The sequence below is a fragment of the Sebastes umbrosus genome, chromosome 14, assembly GCF_015220745.1.
Source record: "Sebastes umbrosus isolate fSebUmb1 chromosome 14, fSebUmb1.pri, whole genome shotgun sequence".
Classification (NCBI taxonomy): domain Eukaryota; kingdom Metazoa; phylum Chordata; class Actinopteri; order Perciformes; family Sebastidae; genus Sebastes; species Sebastes umbrosus.
The window spans coordinates 21,834,277-21,854,603 of NC_051282.1; the positions used below are offsets into that span (position 1 = coordinate 21,834,277).

The window sequence follows — 20,327 nt, forward strand, 5'->3', positions numbered from 1 at the left end:
CTGCTCTTTTGTCAGCAGGTGTCATCCTAACCAAATGCATCACATGGATCATCAAGTAGGACATGCATGTGAAGTGAACGTGGCAGATGTGTAAAAAATTTGAATTGAGATCACTGGATTTGGTAAAGCCCCAAAAAACCTGCAAGATGATCACATGAGTTTGCTATGTGAACACAGATGGGAGACAAGAACAGACATGTTGGGACATTTTCTTTTACAGTTACACAAAACCGGTTGTTGTGTGTTGCTATACACTTCTGTCTCAAGTTAAATATGTATAAATGCTGTAGTTAAACTTAATGATCAAATCTTTTCCAAAGTGAAAAATTGAACCTCCCACACTACCTCTTCCTTTTTGTGCTCGGACACGCGCATTGGAGCGGGGTGGACGCTGGAGCGCGCTTTCCGTGTCTGGTTAGTGGACTGACAGCCAGCTGTGCGGCTACAACGACAACAACAACCCTCCTGGATTCTTTTGCTCCATACAACTAGATTTAGTGTTCTGCTACTGATCACAATCGTACACTTATAGCTAAGTTGTTGAAGTGAGGACTCGGTGATCATCGGCGGTATTTCCGTGCTAAACTAAACTAGCTTAGAAGAGCATTTCCTCCAACATGAATCCGTTGTGTGGCAGATGTAATCGAGTCGTTTACCCCACGGAAAAAGTGAATTGTCTGGACAAGGTAAGAACAGAAAGAAAACCAGTTTTACTTTGTGTTATTCTGTTAAAATACTCCTAACACACCGTCCTCTTGTTGTACACTGATTGCACTAAATTCTGCTCTGTTATAATGACACCTTCGGGGTGTTTTTTGTGAATGAATTGAACACCAACAGGAGACAGGTATGTCGCTAGCTAAAGGCATGCTAACGGCTAGCTCAACGGCTGGAAGACACGAGAGCGCGGACCTAGCAACGACATTACACCTTATCTTCAGGACAATGGGACACTTTACAAAAAACATAACTCACATTTTTGTTATTAAGATGATGATTCAAGGCCACACTATTGATTCACCCTAAAAGCCAGCGCCTCACAGTGCTTCAGACAGCCTGGTTTTGGGCCTGGCTGATGGCACCACTTGGCTAACATTTTTCTCGAAACACCTTATTTTGTGCTCGAGTGCTTTACCCTTTACACACACTAAACGACACAGGACTTCATAAGTAACATTATAGTCCTAAAAACCAAGCTTTTCATGGACTGGTTTTTGGATATGTCTGTGTCCAATTCACCAGTTAAATGCAAGTCAGGGACCATTATAATCTCATCAATTGTACCCATAGTGACTCTTGTTCAGGATACTAATTCACATGTGAGCAACAATTTGGGTTAACACTGCTTGCTCATGTCACCCCTTTCGCTTTTAAAGGTGATCATGTAGTGCATTTATTGAATGTTGCTGCACTCAGGTACACTTTGCAACATGTAACACTCAGTTTACTAGGTGGGTGGGGTCTGCAATATTTGTCATATGAATAGCAAAAACACATATTTTGTGCTTGAGTGCTTTACCCTTTACACGCACTAAACGACACAGGACTTCATATTGAACATTACAGTCCTAAAACCAAGCTTTTCATGGACATGTCTGTGTCCAATTCACCAGTTAAATCCAAGTCAGAGGACGTTTGCATGGCTATTGAAAATCAATCTCTGTTGAGATATTTTCTCGAAACATGTATTTCGTGCTTCAGTGCTTTACCCTTTACACGCACTAAACGACACAGGACTTCATATTGAACATTACAGTCCTAAAAACCAAGCTTTTCATGGACATGTCTGTGTCCAATCCACCAGTTCAATCCATCAATTGTACCCATAGTGACTCTTATCTAGGACACTAATTCACATGTGAGCAACAATTTGGGTTACCATTGGGTCAACCCTTTAGCTTTTAAGGAGGTAAATGTGATCATGTATTGCATTTATTGAATGCTGCTGCACTCAGGTACACTTTGCAACATGTAACACACTCAGTTTACTAGGTGGGTGGGGTCTGCAATGTTTGTCATATGAATAGCTATTGAAAATCAATCTCTGTTGAGACATTTTCTCGAAACATGTATTTTGTGCTCCAGTGTTTTACCCTTTACAAACACTAAACGACACAGGACTTCATATTGAACATTACAGTCCTAAATCCAAGCTTTTCATGGACATGTCTGTGTCCAATTCACCAGTTAAATCCAAGTCAGGGACCATTAAGAAGAGCCGCCGCCTTTAGATTAGTTTTCAGTCAAAAGCAGTAGTCTAATCTCAGCCAAAGGTGCTAATCTCATCAATTGTACCCATAGTGACTCTGTCTAGGATACTAATTCACATGTGAGCAACAATTTGGGTTACCAGTGGGTCACCCCTTTAGCTTTTAAGGAGGTAAAGGTGATCATGCATTGCATTTATTGAATGCTGCTGCACTCAGGTACACTTTGCAACATGTAACACACTCGGTTTACTAGGTGGGTGGGGTCTGCAATGTTTGTCGTATGAATAGCAATGATTTTTTACCAAAGCAGAGCTTGGGGCAGGTAGATAACTTGTCTAATGGACGTCTGAATGGCTAATCACTCTCTGTTGAGACATTTTCTCGAAACACGTATTTTGTGCTTGAGTGCTTTCCCCTTTACAAACACTAAACGACACAGGACTTCATATTGAATATTACAGTCCTAAAACCAAGCTTTTCATGGACATGTCTGTGTCCAATTCACCAGTTAAATCCAAGTCAGGTACCATTAAGAAGAGCCGCCGCCTCGATTCGTTTTCAGTCAAAAGCAGTAGCCTAATCTCAGCCAAGGTGATAATCTCATCAATTGTACCCACGGTGATTCTGTCTAGGATACTAATTCACATGCGAGCAACAATTTGGGTTAAGCACATCTTGCTCCTGTCACCCCTTTAGCTTTTAAGGAGGTAAAGGTGATCATGTATTGCATTTATACACTTTGCAACATGTAACACACTCAGTTTACTAGGTGGGTGGGGTTTGCAATGTTTGTCATATGAATAGCAATGTGCTTTGGGGCAAGTAGATAATTTGTCTAATGGACGTCTGAATGGCTATTGAAAATCAATCCCTGTTGAGACTTGCTTATCTGTTGGGGGCTGACTGACAAGGAAGGCGGGGAAAGAGCACACAAAAAGGCATTATCTAAAGTAACATCAGCTCTTGATTGGATGCATTATTGCTCTCTGCATGGATGTGTTCTTGAATGCACCATGACTAATGTTTTCCCCAAAGTGCCCTGGACTGGAATTGATTTATCTCAGTAGTACCCCCTCTTCGCGCACAAGCGGTCCAAACCCCCTTAAACAAATACGAGTCATGTTGGCATGTTAGGAGGCTGGTATTGATGAGAACCAAATTGCCACAAGTACAGCCCGAGTGTGCGTTGGTATCTGGCCTAAAGCAGAGTGCATTCCAGCAGACAGACCCTCCCATAAAACGTGCTCTGTCAGAGGCCTGCTGTGCCATCTCCCTGCTCTGAAACCAAGCACAGGAGAGTAGCCTGCCGTCTGTCTTTGCTGCCATTCTGCATCAGCGCTCACCCCTTCAGACACGCCAAAACAACCTCCCCTTTCCCTTCTCCGTGGCACACATACACGCTGCCCCTTCTCGTTTGTTTAAAGCAGCCGAGGCCACATTGGCTGGGGATTTTTCCGTGTGCTAGGCTAGCACAGGTGAAGGCAGGGGAGTCAAAGTCATTTCTTCTTCCATTAGTATTCTCAGCCACCGATGAATACCTTTACCTGACAGTCTCCCTCTATAATATCCCTCTGTGGTTGTAGAGAGGCTGAGCCACAGAGGCTTGTTTGTCTGTCAGCTGCATTCCTGTGTAGCAGGGGCTGGGCCCGGCAGAGGGAGCGGGCAGCCGAGCACATGTAAAGACAGGAAGTGAATTTGGGTTGAGGCTCTTGTTCGTGTCGGTTTTGCCTTGTTATTTTGGCTTCTCTTCAGTCCTTAAAATACATGTTGATTGTGAGGGGTTTAGAGCTGTTTATCTGGCTCAAGTATCCGGCTTATATCTATCAAGGTTAGCTTTTTGTAGCTGTTGAGCTTCAGCCAATAAAAACTTGCAACAAGGAAGTGAAACAGTGGAATTAACCGGCGCCTACTATGCAAACCTTAACTGTAAAACTGGTCACATTTAGGTTAATGTGCAATGTCTGAAGGCATGAAATGATTTGTATGTGTCATTTTAAGATTAACGGCCATTTCCGGCACAGGAAGTGTGTATTTTCAAGATAAAATGAGAGATCTGTGGAGAGCGGTTGAAGCCTAAATCTCTCACTGAAACACTCAAATCTGCTGGAGTGTCTATGATTTACTAGGACTTACAACTATCTCCCGATTCAATACTTTCACGATACTTGGTTGCCGATTCGATATGTATTGTGATTCGATATTACAATTTAATTATTTATTTTTGTTAACTTTTTAACACTAGACCATGGGATAAAGTTTAATTATACACTTCTAGGGACTTTTACTTTGGAAAACATCTAAATTGATACATTAAAATGTTTTATTTTCTGCATGTATGCAGAGAGATGTCCTGAAGTCAAATATACCAGTCATTGTCAGGCTTTTTTTTTTATTCCCCAGCAACCCAAAAATCAAACATTTCCCTCTCAAATTAGTTGTATTTTCTTTTTAATTTATAAGGGACATGTAATGTTTTAAACTACTGTTGAATATAATCCAATCAATCTTATTTCCATATATGTATTTTGTATATACAGTTCCCTTTCTGAACACCTTATTTTAAAAACCGGACATAGTCACACATGTATACTACCACTAACTTCGCGAGTCCGTCGCTAGCTTTCCCTACTTTACTGTATGTGTAGTGTTTACCACCTTGGATTTAAAATGTGATGGTTCAAGTTGGATCCACGCGGACCCTGGGTTGTTTTCTGTTCTGTCGTATCTGCCGGTTTCTGCTCGCTGCGGCCGGCCAGCTACTGTTTGTTTTGAGTGACGGATACAGAACGGATACGACGTCACGTTACTCTGACTACAACAATAAAAACAGTAACTTCCTTCTACCTCTGCATAGACTTAAATGAAGCAAATATATTGATTCTGGCATTATAAAATCAATTTCAAAATCGTAAAAAAAAAAAAAAATTGCGATGCATAGGTGAATTGATTTTTTTTTTTTTTTCGCCACTAGTACTTACTATCTCTATGTGCTGTCTGCATATTGTACGTATGAATCACAGAGCCTGTTCTTACATGCAGGAGAAGAGATACAGCCTCATACATCTCTTCATGAGATTTATTAATATTTAACTGTGCTATTATGCCGTAGATTATGAAGCGCTGTAACCGGTTCCTGAGTAGTAGATGAGCTACTATTTCAGTGAATGTAGTATTCCAAAGTCTATAAATAATGTGAGAAACTGAGTTGTTCTGACAGTTCATCCTTTAATAAGTATGAAGCACAAACATTACTGGCTCTTGAATATGTTAGCAATGTCAAAACATTTATACACAATATTGGCAAGATTTATTCTGAGGCAAGACCTGCTTGCTTGTTTCAGACACAGCTTTTATGCAACAAATGATCTCCCACATAACACCGAGTATCATAGATAAGATACAGCTTCACTCAAAACAAAACAATCCCATTAGTGAAGGAGAGAGTCGAAAGAAATATGGATGGACAAAAGCCAGCTGGGAGGTTATTTTCTTCATATTTACCAGCATGTCGGTGAAGGCTTTTACATTGCAGACAGAAAAGAAATATCACTATATTTTAATGATTCTCCTGTCTTGCGTTTGTTCCCTGGTGTTATACTCACATAATAAAATGAAGGAATTTGATCACAATGTTTGTATAAACTTGAAAAGATGAGTTTTTAGCATAGACTGTTTATAAGAAGTGGACGTAGTCACCGTGATGTCACCCATTGGTTTTTGGACTGTGGTTTTGAAGCCTCAAGTTCGGCATTTTGGCCCTCGCCATGTTGTTTTTTTGCAACCGGAAGTGATACGAGAGGGTGGAGCTAAGTACAACCGGACGCTGAAACAGTCATTTTCAGACGACCAAAAAGGTTATAATTAACATTCATGAACTGAAAACACACTGTGAAAGGGTTAAAGTTCTGAGACAAAAACAAAGACAGTTGGGTTGGTTTCATAGCAAAATAAAGTGGCTACACTTCTTGGTTCACATGATCTCAAATGTTCAGACACAGTTGGCAATAACAAAAGTTTGTGTATTAATCAAATTTCTCACACTGATGTATCTGACACACACAGTTTTGTACTCTAGCTTTCACAGTTACTACTGCCTTGGGTCCATTTTTATTATTTAACTAACAAATTGGCTGCTGTGTTATTTGGCTTCAGTGTGGGGTTTCTTTCTGGTTTAGATGTGAGCCTCAATTGTACTGCTGCTTCTCAATCCCAGGAAATTGCTGGAAAATGGGGGTTAAAGGTCAGAAGAGTACAGCATGCAAGTTGTACAGCTCTGTACAGTCTTTACAGCACGAAGGAGCTTACATCATGCTTAGTCATGTGGAATCAACTGAAAAAATTGATCTTATTAGAAAGCACTAAATCATTTTTATCTCATAGAACAGCATGGTACATACAATCACTTAGTTCCTTACTGTCAACATCTGTTTTATCTAATAAGATACAGTTTTCACTCTGTTCATCTCAGTTTTCCTTCGCATATTTTGAGGTGAAAGGTCAAGGGACCCCTTTGAAAATGGCCATGCCGGCTTTTTTTCTTGCTAAAATTTAGCGTAAATTTGGAGCGTTATTTTGCATTCTTCCCGACAAGCTAGTATGACATGTTTGGTACCAATGGATTCCTCAGTCTTTCTTGTTTCATATGTAGAGTATCTTTACTGTAACTTTAAGACCCGCTACGACCCGCTGAAAGACAGAAAAGCCGTTGGAGTTGTTCCGATACCAGTATAGGAAATACATCCGATACTGCCCAAAATTCGGTGTTGGGTATCGGCGAGTACGCCAGTCTAAGCACCGATCCGATACCATCATTTATTAACCAGGAAAAAAAACTTGTTTAACTGGAAATCAATTGTTCTTCGCCGCTCCCAAACAGTAGCCTTTACTGTGCTGTCACCCTGGATGTATCATGGCTGCTGCTGGCAACTACTGTTACAGAGCAGCGAAGAAGAACTGATTGCAGGAAGTTTGTAACGTGATGATAGCAAACAACAACAGTGCGGTGCTAGTGGAGAGGGTACCGGTAGTCAGAGTGAGGTAAATGTAGTAGTGTAGTAAACAGCTGGTGAATAATAATAATAATGATATTAATAATAGCTTCTTTTTTTATCACACTGTTATCAGATCGGTACTCGGTATCGGCCGATACGGCAAGTTCAGGTATCGGGACATCTCTAATAGTCGTCAGATTTTAAAGAGGTTATTAGTTTACATAATAAAAAATGTAGACTTGACGTCCTTGTATCGATACATTATTGCCACGCAAAATATTGTGATACTGTGCTGTATTGATTTTTTCCCCCACCCCTTTGCTCTCTGATGGTCCAGTCAGTGTGAACACACTTCCTCTGACTCCAGTTTTAGAGGAATATATCTACCGCCTTGCCTTTATTTAGACAGATTATTCTGAGAGCTGATTCATGTTGTCCAAGAGGTGAGGAATCTGTCCAGCCATCACCAGTCACCTCTTTTTAATGAATCACATTCACAAACACACATTACAGTCAAAATCATCTGAGGTGTTGACTCCACTGTTAGCGGTAAGGCACTTCTCTTCTCTTTTTATCAGAAAAAGGAACTAGTGCACATGTTCTGTTTGCTCTCCCAAACTATTACAGCTTTATTTGTACCGGCACAATAACATCTGGACTGTCTTTGATCTGCTTTAAAATAGAATTCATAGGAAGTAAAGGCAAAGAGACAGTTTTATCTAATATAAGCCATACAACATGACAACTTGATTTTTATAATGTAAATTTGTACAGATAGTTTATGACATGGCAGAAGTGTTTTGACATTTCACCTTTGCTGCTAGGGCGGCAGGATGTGTATGTTGTTACTAAGTGCACATTCACGTTCTGGAGTGGTTTGGAAAAGTGTGTTAAGTGCATACTCTACGGTAGCATAGTATGTCTGTTCAAATCACTGTCTGCCTGCTAGCCAGCAACAAAGCCCGTGGCTTGGGTAAAAATTAATGGCATCAGGTAGGCTAATAATTAACCAGCGTGCTTTAATGAGTTAGTTTCCTTTATTAGCACCAGCCAGATGTGGGCCCTTTGTCTTTAGGCATGTACTGTCTTTACGCACGAATAATCTTTCACACATACACGGAGTAAGCTGCTGTAATGCCCCACCATGTGTGTGTGTGTATGGTGATGCTTTTAATTTATTTAGCCTCTTTTGGTTGAAAATAAACATCTGAGTCAAAGAGCCATCACAGCATCTTTAGAGGCCTAATCAGCCTCTGAAAGCATTAAACAAAGTGGTTTAGACTGAAGTGAATTGCTGCTGATTTGACCAAGAGTTATGAAACATTTCATCAGGGTCCCTAGGGATGTCTTTCAGCGGTATAAGGCGCTAAATTCCTCTGATGCTTAATTCGGTGACTACCAAGAGACTGGATCGTGAAAATTCACTGACCTCGGTCTATAGATTAAGTCTTTTTTTTTTTTTTCATTTAAAAATAACACAATATTGTCGCCTTAAAGGGCGGGTCCATTATTTATTTATTTTTGTTGAGGTTTTTATATCATTCTGTAGCTTCCAAGTGGTATTCCTTATGTATTCAAATGTGCACATTTCAATTCTGGTCGAGGTACAGCATGTATGTTTTAGCATCAAAATACTATTTTCCCAGCCCTTTTAAAACCTTTTTCCCATGTGACGTGACGTGGGTTTGTGCATGATGCTGCTGCTACACATATAAACACATAACGCTATATCCTTATAGTCAATGTATTAACGTTACATACAGCAACTTGGATGGCGGTCGGCACGCTTCCAGTTTAGAGAAGCAGGCAGGAGTACCGGCACGGAAGCTAAGCAATGTACTGATGTAGTAGACCAGCAACTCCTGTGTTCTGCGAGGTTAAATTACTATTTTTGTCAATGAAGTCTGGTGCCTTTGTGGAGAGTGATGTAATGGCTCCAGTTCCCCATCAGAAAGGGCTGACTGACGGCGAGGTAAAGTGGTGAAAATATTCTAAATATAGCGTACACTTAAACTGATATAGATTTTTTTTTTTTTTACTGGCTAGGATATGTTTTTCTGCTGCTCCGGTCCATAGCTGCTTTACCTCGCCGTCAGACAGCCCTTTCCAATGGAGAACTGAAGCTGTTATATAGCTCACTTCCAGACTTCATTGACAAAATGTAATTTTACCTCCCAGAACACAGAGTATACATAGCCACAAAAAATCAAAATAACCCTTTCAGTTATTTCCAAACTTAGCACATCTATCTTTGACTCAGCTAGTGTTAAGAGTTCACATGATTATTCATAACCTTGTTTGATTAGCTTACTTTGGTAACGGCTAAGTGGGCGTTTACATTTATAAAACATGGGAAAGAATGCAGATGGGGTTGACTTTAAAAAAAATGTTTCCTGCCAGTGTTTCTATTTAAATCAAATAACAGTTGATGGTTTGGTATATGTGTTGCAGTGGTTAGCGGGCCAAATGAGGTGAGAAGACTGCCCTGTTTAGATTTCACATTAATACTGATAAAGGAAGTGGTTGATACAACAGACCTGCAGCATTTTAATGCCTTAAACCACTTAAGTAACTTAATCACCTCCTATCAGTCTGTAGTTAGTATGTGAGAGCATGCTCCTGGTCAGACTCTCACTAACCCTCCCTCTGTGTGTGCTGTATGTGCATACACAGTGTCTGAAGTTGTGTTGACCTCCCAAATAGCTGCAGGCTTTTTGTCCTGGCCAACTTGTATTCTCACCAAGAAGGAGCTGCAAGGCTGACTGAGCATTTTTGCTCTTGAGTCTTCCACGGCTGACACACATGCATCATGTACTGAGACATATAACCTACATACAGGCAGCGCTACACATACATGTAGACACACATGTGCCCTTGAGCTGCGCTGATGCAGGGAGACAGTGCTGTTTTTTATGGGTGTTTTATTTCTAGGGCTCCGTCTCTGCAGTGTCCTCATTTTCCAGCTGACTGCCAGATCCTGCCTCGGCACCCAAGAGCCAGGTTTTTTCCTGGAGCCGGACAAGGCTAAGTGCTGGATGGCCTCCCGAACACACATTTGGGATGTTTCACACCCCCACATCTCTGTCCCTTCCTTTCCCTTTGGCATTTATTCGTCTTAATCCTAGACCTAATATAAGTACCAGATACTGTATACTCAGATTGTGTCCAGGTTTAGATGAGATGGAGGGTGGTTCACGCCTGTCTCAAATATGTCTCCAGTGACCACTTGTAATTATATTTCACCTCCCTCTACATTTTATTTTTTCTGTGAGAAACCAACCACTGCTGAGCATAAAAATAAAAGTGTATTCAGCCATGCAGCTAGAGAAGATGCCTGCAGCGGTTAGATGCATACTGAATAAAACTTAGAGTTCACCTGAGGTCCTTTTTAATGTGTTTAATATTCACACCATGCTGTTGTCCGCTTGTGGCTTCATCCAAGAGGCAGTTTAGTTTGAGCCCGATCTCTGTTCACCTGAGATGGCCTTGTTCTCCAAGGTGACGAGGGTTGTCCTGGAGGAATGTGGGTAAGCAGGCTGGGTTAGCCTTGGAAATAGTTTGCTAAACAGTTTTAGTTCAACAGGCTCGTTCTCTGGAATGAACCCATGGTCAATATTTAGTCAGGGAAATATCAAGAGTGTCAAAGTCCATGCTCAGCTGCTCACCTTTCTCCCGACAGTATTTGCATACACTCTCCTCCATTAGCATTACACTGTGTTCACTCATCCCTGGTTTATCATTATCACAGATTTGGGGAAATGAGAAGGGCATAACAGTATAGTCTGTGGAGAATATCTCACTGGGCTGCTGCTACACTACATGTAGATGAACCAGACGGACGGTATGCATGCAAAGATGGCAGCCGCCACAGCTGCAAGTCAGCTGAAGCTAGAGGAAATGGAATCTGCCTGCGCTGTGCTGTTGTTTGTGAAGGGATTTGCCATAACAGTGCTAGCCAGAACAATGGCGAGGGAGAGCGGTGGAAAGAGTAACACGATGTGTCCATCTGCAACTCCCTCAGGCCACGATTGGGTTGTAGTGGGATAAGGAGTTTGTATTCGAAGGCTTGGCCCAATGTGTTTGGCTGGGGATCACAGCTCGACTGAACAGAGTCCAGATTCGGAGCCTCCTCATTTTGTATGCTTTAGTACAATATTGCTGGCTCACAGCTACAAACACACATGTCAAACACACACATACACTTGCCTGTTGTCATCACATACCACCCTGGGTGGTCCATTACATAGAACAGACAAGACTGTTCTTAAAACCAGCCTGAAGCCATATTGTTGTTCAATAATGGAGGGGAAGTGAAATGGCCATTGTGCTGTGTGTTTGGTCATGTTTCCATACATAGCGCTGCCATGATTGTGTCTACTGTCCGTCTGCAGCTTTCACAGTCAACGTCAACATCCTGGTGATTTATTGCCAGCTGTTTATCAATCCTGTAACACATGCTATATTATCAAACTGTATCACTGCACGACGGGAAATGATGGATTTTTCTGTCAGTAATACCCACGTCTTATCCTGAGAAGACTAATCAAACTTGCATGTGTTTGTGAGTGAAATATTGAGAAAGTGATGTGCAGTTTTATCCTGTGTTTTGAATCTTCTTTCTCCGCTGTTTGTTCGGAAGATTAGTGTTTTGTGTGTGGGCAATTGGTGTGGAAAGTGATAAAGAGTGGGAGAAAGAAAGAGAGGGTTGACAGAGCACCCTGAGGCCATGTTAATAAGGACTCCCTCTTTCTTTCCCTCCCATTCTTTCTTTCTCCCTTCCCTTGACAATAGCAGGAGCAGCCAGATCATTGCTTCACTCTCTGGCGTTTTCTCTCTCCTGCCCACCCCTCCCTTTCCTCTTGCTCTCTCCAGCTCCTTCCTTTCATGTTTCCTCCCTCCTTCCAGTTCTTTTTCTTGCTCCAATCCTCCCTCCCTCGATCCCTCTTTGAACCCTCAGGCCGCAGATCAGCCCAGTGCCAGGAGAGAAAAAGGAAAAGGAGGCGAGAGGGCGGGTGGGTGGAAGGGAGAAAGAGTGGTGAGAGGGAGATAGAGGAAGATGGATAGAGGAGCTACAGAAACATGCAGAGATGAGCAGACGGACAGAAAGGGAGTCAAAAGGTGGCTTCCTGACTGTCAGACCAAACAGTCTCTGCAACTGAAAACAACCTCTGTTGTTGTATGTAGAAAATAAAAACTGATCATTTTGCACACATGCATCTGAGCTCAGAGTAATAATAAAGGTGTGGCACCAGATTAGATGGCAAGAACACAGATGCATACTTGTCAATCACAAACAGCTCCTTCCTTAGCACTCACACTAGTGCAGCTAGCCCTATCTACTTATAAATAGTAAGTATACAACTTGCTAGCAAAAGGGGACGTTGGTTTCTTTGTGTGCCAGCATACACATACGACTGTGTTTCCACTTTGCTTCACCTTTTTTTCTCCACACAGTCTTAGCAGTTCTTTTTGTCTGTATCCAGCTCCCGTCCCTGTGAAACCTCAAGGGAATAGGAAGTAGCTCTGGCCTTACTCACTCAATTAGCTTTCCTGTGCTAGTTGGTGTTTTTTTTTTATACGTGTGTGTGGTCCTTTTTTGGATCTGCAATTAGTCTCAAATCTCAAAATGTTGTCTTCTCTTGTCTCTTTGTTTCTGACAGTACTGGCATAAAGGATGCTTCTGCTGCGAGGTCTGCAAAATGACTCTAAACATGAAGAATTACAAAGGCTATGACAAGAGACCATACTGCAATGCGTAAGTCATCATTTTGTGTACGTCAGTGAGCATGTGTCATGTTTTTATACTCGACTGGTTCAGCCCGCATCGCAAAGACACTGACAGCAGTGTTTAATCTGTCCACAGACGGAAATAGGACTCTCCAAATGTGTGTGTGTAATCATGTTGCAACCCAACTAAGGCCCCTCTCTCCCTCCTCTGCGGTTGATCAGTGACTATTCCAGCTCCCCCCTCAGAGAAAAGGCCTATGTGTTGTGTGGGAAAGTGCCTCCCCCCCTCCTCCTCCTCGGTGGCGAAGGGGGGGGGGGTATCAACAAAGGAAATTCCTAAAGTTCCTCTACAGTGACATGGGCAGAAACACTGCAAACTAGCATGTCCACTCACGCTTCAGCACATACTCACACACTAAAGGCTCATCAGGAATCCATGGAATCCCCCTCTGCCATTACTTATAAGTGTTTTCTCTCCCTCTCTCTCTCTCTCAGTGAGAGTTGGAGGGTGAGTGCATGTTCTGAGCGGGAATGCAGAGAGAAGGCGTTGCTTCATGTTCTGACAAGCTCTTTTGCATCTTTCCTGAACTGTCATTTTATTGCCAATAAAATAAATCAAAACGTCATGCCAGTATTGTCATTCTCAACCCCAGAAGAAACTCTAAACTAGTATACTAGCTTTGCTCGTGGTCAGCTGTTTTCTATAGGATTTGGCTTCCTTTATGATTAATACCAGGGAAGTCATCTGTGCCAAGTCTGGAGTAAAATAACATGGCGCTTTATTTTGTCCTCCTCCTGTTCAAGGATCATTATATAACATTTGTTGTCCATATCTCTGGACCTAGATTTATTTTTTGCAAAGATGCATTCAGATTGAATACAAAGCATAATTTAGTCCTAAATTTGGCGACTAAAGTATTTTTTGTTGTCTGCATTTATTAGCGACAAACAGCCATTAAAATGTCCCTCATCAGAAAGTACAGGGGTTTGCAGCTAGCTAGCAACAAGCACTGACAGGGTGTGACTGATTTGAAAACTTACAGGGACTCCAGCAGTTTCCCTAACTTTCCCTTACTTCTTTTTTTTCTCCTGGCTCTTTATATTCATTACACCCACTCAGGATAATTGTACATTTTTCTCCCAAGTTGAAACGTTTCCAACTCCGTGAAAGGTTGCATTTTAATCGGGGAAAATGAAACGGGAAAGAAAAAAGATTACTCGCCCGATCGGATAGCGACATACATGCAAATATACTACTCCAGGTTAACCAAATGAGCTGATCTGTTTTTGGAGCAGCAGCTCACAGGTGAATGTGTGCATCTGTCTTCACATGTAAGCTTAAAAAACATGCAATAGGCCTGTTTTTTTTTTTTACAGAGTTTCATAGTAGGAAAAGCACAGATGTTATTAATAACATTAATGAGAGCTCTGTTCCATTCAAGTGTCCCAGGAAGCCGTGACAGTGAGGCAGCATGAACAATACAAGGAAACTGAATCAGCTAAATGGAATTCAGCCCTCATTACTTTTATTATTTACACCTGTGCTTTTTCTACTTTGACATGTCAAAATTGCCTCCTGTTATTATTCTGTCACAGGTGTTTTCACTTGTTTTGGCTGTATTTAATTGAGATCTCCCTGACTCTCCTGTTGGCTTTTGTACCCCTGTGACGTCAGGAAAACACCTTTTATGATTCATTTGATTGTATGGGGGACCTAGACCACAGTGACACAGTGTCACCGTGACCCAGCCTCACCTTGATTAGTCATAATAAGTGCAAACACCTGTGTGCAGGCCTAACTATAACCTTATGTAAGATGATAACTAGGGCTGTCAAAGTTAACGCGATAATAACACATTAATGCAAATTCATTTTAATGCCATCAATTTCTTTAATGCATTAACACAACTTGTGATTTTTAGGTTGTTGCGGGCTCAGGGCATATGAAACCAGAGACCCTAAGGAATCCATTGTTACCAACCATGTCATACTAGCTTGTCGCGAAGGAGGCTAAATAATGCTCCAAACGTGTTACATTTTGGCAAGGAATATCCTGACAGTAGTGCATGAGACAAGTAATCTGAAAAAAAAATCATGTTCCTGCAAGATTTCACAGACCGGAGGAAAACAACCAATCAGAGTCAAGCTGGAGACTGCCGTCTCTGAGCAGCTGTCAATCACTCGCCAACTCTGATTAAATGGTCAATCTAGGCAGGGCTGATCAAATATGAATCAATATTCTGTTACTGTAATGCCTATTTCTCGCCTCAAATGTTTTCAGAAACATCTTGTAGTGTACTTTTTAGCTGTAAAATGAGACACTAAAATCTCTTTCACATGTGGTTTAAGGTGTTAAGCCCCTACAGCAGGTGTCATCCTACTGTCACCTTCGTTTTAGACTAAAGTGGCTACTTCTTTTCCCTTTCCTTTCCTCTGATGTTCCCTCCGCTCCCCGCGCCAGCAGGAGCAAGGCCCCTCACAGCCTGTTTATTATGCCTCTTTCCGTTTGTTTAAAACAAGCCTTGTTCGAGTAAACATCATCAGCGGATGAGCCTCCCGCTTCAGGAAAGGAATTCAGGCTATGTTCTCTGTCATTATTCTGTGGGATAACTACTTTATCATTACTCCTCTATATTTGTCCTCAGTAATTGATATAGGCGTTGTTTGTTTTCACTGTCTTCCCACCCACCTCTTCCCTGAGAATCCCATCCCTGATTAGATACTGGAGAGTCACAGGGGGGATTGTGGGAGATTTAGGATGGCAGATAAGTGGACATAAAAATTCTTCATTTCCTCAGGAGACTGTGGGAGCCACTGGTGGGTCGCCGCCTTAATGGCTGATGGTCCAGAAATGAATTTGAACATCAATGTGGTGTTATTAAAACGTGTCACAAATGTCTTGATTTAGTGTTCCTGACAGTTTTCTTCCATTTAACACTATCGTGAATCATTCATTGATATGTTGTTGATAAATAACCACTCAAAATTAAAACCCCTGTCACAATAGCCGTGTTTCCATTCACATATTTATATTCGCATTTTTAAGTATGGCATTAGAAAAGCTGTATGGAAACGGCAAAATTCAATAAAACTCCCTCAAAGTTTTTACGCTTGATTGAGGTGGTTTTTGCCTTAAGCGAAAAAGAGTTGATGTTATAAATGGGTTATGGAAATACCTCTGCTAAATAAACTCTGACATAGCCAGATTTAACACACATGACTGATCAGCTGTTTGCGCTGTTGGCATTTCTATTTTTGCAACATTTCAAAAGTTTGCTTAAAATTAGCTCCACAATTGAATGGAAACACAGCTTTTGTGGCATGACGCTGCTTCCTGGGTTGTTCTGCCCCATGTTTTAGTCTGGGAAAGGGCTCTCGTTGAAAGATACATGAGCTTCGTTGTATAATGGTTTCTTCCTGTCACTGTGCAGCAGACACCTCTGCCTGTTGCTTTCTAGCTCTCCTTCATCATCATCTGCCTCTACTAACTCCAGCCCCTCTACTCTGATGTGTGTTTTTGATGAGACTTCTGTCCAGATTTGACATGTAGATGAAATGTTGCTGCTGAATGATGCATTACAACCTTTCCAGGTCTCACAGGGTCAAGCCGGCCACAACATCTCCTGGTTCCACTATGCAAACAGGCCTCTCCTCCTGCACAGTAGGCGGTTTGTGTGTGTGTCTGTGTGTCTGTGTGTGCGCGTGTGTGTGTGTGTGTGTGTGCGTTATAACACATACCCTCACTCCTCCACCCCAGCACTACCTCCCCACCTCCATTTTGATCACTCCCTCTTTAGCGTTCACAGGGCTAACTGAGTTTGTGCATGTGTCACCCACTCCCGTCTGCGACTTATTACCTCGTTATACAACCTGACAGATAGATGAGTGTTCTTTTGAGTCACTCATAGCCTCAAACAGACACGAAAACGCTAGCGTGGTTGCACACACACACACATTACAGGATCCCACTGAGTCACTAGGCTTATAGCTTCAACCCGGTTGTATGTTTGTGTAGCAATTTACTGACCCGTACGTGCAACGACGGTTTCTAAAGAGGCATTGAAGATGACAGGAACACTGTTAACACAGATGCTGGTTGTGAGGGTGTGTGGCTTCAACACACACCCGTCTGCTTCAGACAAGCAGGGGCTTTCAAACACAGTGATGCTCTGGGAGAGGAAGTGTGTTCAACCACAAACCAGACACGCCCAACTCCAGAGAAAAAAAAATGAACATTTATTATTAGCCACCTAGCTTTGATCAAGGGACAGCCCCCAAAAATACAGATGCACTGCTGGAATTTGCCTCCATACAGATACAGCTATGTCCTTAAAAAGCTGTCTACCAGTCAGTATTTATTTGCCTTACAGCTATGAAGGGTGTGTTCTTGAGACCTTATTGTGGAATGGAAATTGAGAGCGTTAGGAGAGAGCCCTGCCTAAACCTGAAAAACATAAAGATAAATAGTTTCTTGACACTTGTAGTGTCAAGAAATGTAGATTTTTTTAGCCATATAGCCTTGTTTCAGCCTTGAGGCTTGAAGTTTTTCGTCTGAAATTGTTGCACGTTTATAAATAAATGTCTGTCACGTTTACACACCGACTTTTGTCCTCTTTAAAGTTTTCTTAAGTTTGATTTTCTGCGTTTTTTCACATCCGTCAAAAGGCAAAAGAGGGTTGTTTGACCACTCAGAGCCACCGTCCGTGCAAACGTCATCATCCAAAATGACATGATAAACATTCACTTCATCTCCCAGCACAAAGCACTTTATGATATATATAAATAAAAGCATACAGAGATGTGGAATTTAAAGATAGATTGTGGCAGGTGATTGCAGAACAGCTTGGATCAGGGATGGTTGAAAAACAAAGGATGTATGAAAGATTAGACACTAGTGATTGTGGTCTAGGCAGCTTAACTATAGCTTCTCGCTAATGTTTTTGCCTCTTCATTTAAGACATAACATATAGTTAGGAGATTTGCACTTTATGTGACGAACAAATGAAAAAGACAGAGTGGTGTGTTTGAGTAGGAAAAACCTTTTTATTTCTGTGGTTAGATATCTCACAACAATAAAAGAGTAGCTTCATCTGCATTTGATCAGCTTGTTCGTGCCGCCCGGCCTCGGCTGGTTCACGTAGCAAAACCACCTCATCTGAATGTTGATAGCTTCCTTTTCAGGAAAATGAGCGCGAGCAGTTGTAAAAGCCTGGTGTGAGCGTGCACAGACCTGCATGTGTGTGTGTGTGTGTGTGAAAGCAGGGATCAAGAGCCTGAGTTTGTTGTATATCACAGAGCTTGAACTTCAATCAACTTCTCCAACTACATTCATGTTCCACTTCCCACTCTTTGAAATTACTTTTGGTTAGTTTCTTTAAAGTGGCTCCTATATCTTTTTTTAACAGTACTTGTATGTAAAATACACCGACCACAATCCTTTTGTTAAAGTTTTTTTACATCCCATAATCGCATCGGGACGAACACTAATTCCATTGTTTACCATGTTGTCAAGGAAACGGTAAACATATTGCCTAAATGGGTTACCCAGAGGCACGGATAGTAGTTGGAGATTTTTGAGGTCGCCCGGCGCCCTGAGGCATGCTGGGAACTGCAGTCCATATGAGCTGTTAGATAAGCTGTAAGGGCTCTTCCTCTCCTCACTGGATCTAAGCCATGTGTTTTTGCTGCCTTAAGGATCACACTGAACTGGCAGGCACCATTATTTGTGGACCTGAAGGCTACTTGTGCACAGAAGCCTCCAGTGTATAAAAACACTGACTTATGCCTCACACACACAAAGCCATTGACAGCGGTTTAGGCAATCAATAAGTAAGCATGCGATAACTGGATTTTGGAAGGATGCTTGGCGCGTTGCATGTTTCTGCTTACTTGTGTATATTTATGTTTGTTATATTTCTTTCAGGCAGAGTATTTTTTTTCTCCAGGAGGTTGGGTGGTGGTTATGGGTCTGTGACTTGTCAAGAAAATTCCCAGAATCCATTCAGAAAAGAGACTCGCCTTCACGCTCTGCTGAAAGGGGCTGCCCATGACATCATTCACACTCACCCACTGTCTCTTTGACCCTGTTGCTGTGTCTGTTGCGTGCTGTTTCTCTTCCTGTCATCCCCCATAGGGCTGTGCCTGTGTGTGTATGCGCATAAGTGTGTGTTTTGTAAGCATGGAAAGCTTTTTCCACACCTGCTATGGCTCGCCTCCAAAACTCTGCAACCTTTTGGGCTCTCATCCCCCCACACAGTCCCTGCCTGCACTTCCTCTTTTCCAGACTACCTTGGCTGCCACTGACTGAGCATTGTATGTTATACTGACATGCTTTTTGTCTACAGGGGCTCCTAACTCAACCTCAGGACCACCTTGAATAACAAATGCCCCCACTGTGGGGCTACAGACTGCACACTGCTTGAGTTATGCTGTTTTTTTCTCTTAGAGTCTAGACGTGAGCGTCACAGTGGGAGCCTGAGTAAAAGCTGGCATCTGCCTGTGTTGTGTTTACTGTGTACTGACAGTCTTTGCTGTTTTGTTTGTTTATTTTACAGACACTACCCCAAGACAGCTTTCACCTCGGTGGCTGACACTCCAGAGAACCTCCGACTCAAACAGCAAAGCAAGATGCAGAGCCAGGTAACTCTCTCTCTCTGCTAATAGCTACTCATAGGATTCATGGTTCAACCATATTTCAGCTTTGAAACACACAGTTTGTTCACATTTTGGCATTGTTCCACATGGGAGGCAATAGAAAAGACGTGCTTAATTTGAAGAGCCTGACTTGAATTAATCCTAAAAATTGATCTTGGAGTACAGTAAGTACTTTCACAAAGCCAACTTTCAGAGTCTAAATCAAGTTTGTACATTTAAGATAGCTGTGTGCGCACATCTTGAAGACACACCTGAGAAGTCAAGCATGAAATTGATTCACAATGGACAAGTAAGAGACTTGAAGAGAGAGCTGGAAGGTCCATGATCATGTAATAGTGTGATCCATAGGATTGCTCATCATAACATCCTAACGGAAGAATGCTGGTTCAGTTACCGAAGAAGAGGCAGCTTCCCCTATTATTGGTGCAGTCTTTTTAATGTTAAATCTGGAATACTAGCACCCGTTAAATCATATTATGCAGTTTGGAAATATCAAATAGGATCTTGCTTAAATCTATTTTGCAACATTTCCATTTCCTTTTATCGCCAGTTGAACAAAGAATGCTGTTACGTAAGAAAGCATTGCAGCATAAATGTCCTTAACTGTAGTTATAAGCCCATTTACCCTTTTAGTTTAAAAAAACTGTCAGAATCTGGCTTTTAAGTTTTCTATTGTCATTTTCTTTAGCCTATTAAGAAACAGGTTAGTCTGAAGAAATAGTATGTTTTCAGTTGTAACCAAGCT

General features: G+C 41.8%; 1 protein-coding gene across 3 annotated transcripts in view; it reads left to right on the forward strand.

The window, feature by feature from the left end:
* The first annotated feature begins 270 nt into the window (after nucleotides 1-270).
* Nucleotides 271-20,327, forward strand: part of lasp1 (LIM and SH3 protein 1) — a 35,488-nt gene continuing 15,431 nt past the window's right edge. Inside the window, exons 1-3 of one of the 3 annotated variants that reach the window (XM_037791734.1) lie at nucleotides 271-686; nucleotides 12,862-12,956; nucleotides 19,483-19,567. In XM_037791734.1, the coding sequence (XP_037647662.1) occupies nucleotides 618-686; nucleotides 12,862-12,956; nucleotides 19,483-19,567 (249 nt within the window). In that variant the 5' untranslated portion in view covers nucleotides 271-617. The remainder of the gene's footprint in view (nucleotides 687-12,861; nucleotides 12,957-19,482; nucleotides 19,568-20,327) is intronic. The other 2 variants (XM_037791735.1, XM_037791736.1) reach the window with 2 other exon arrangements.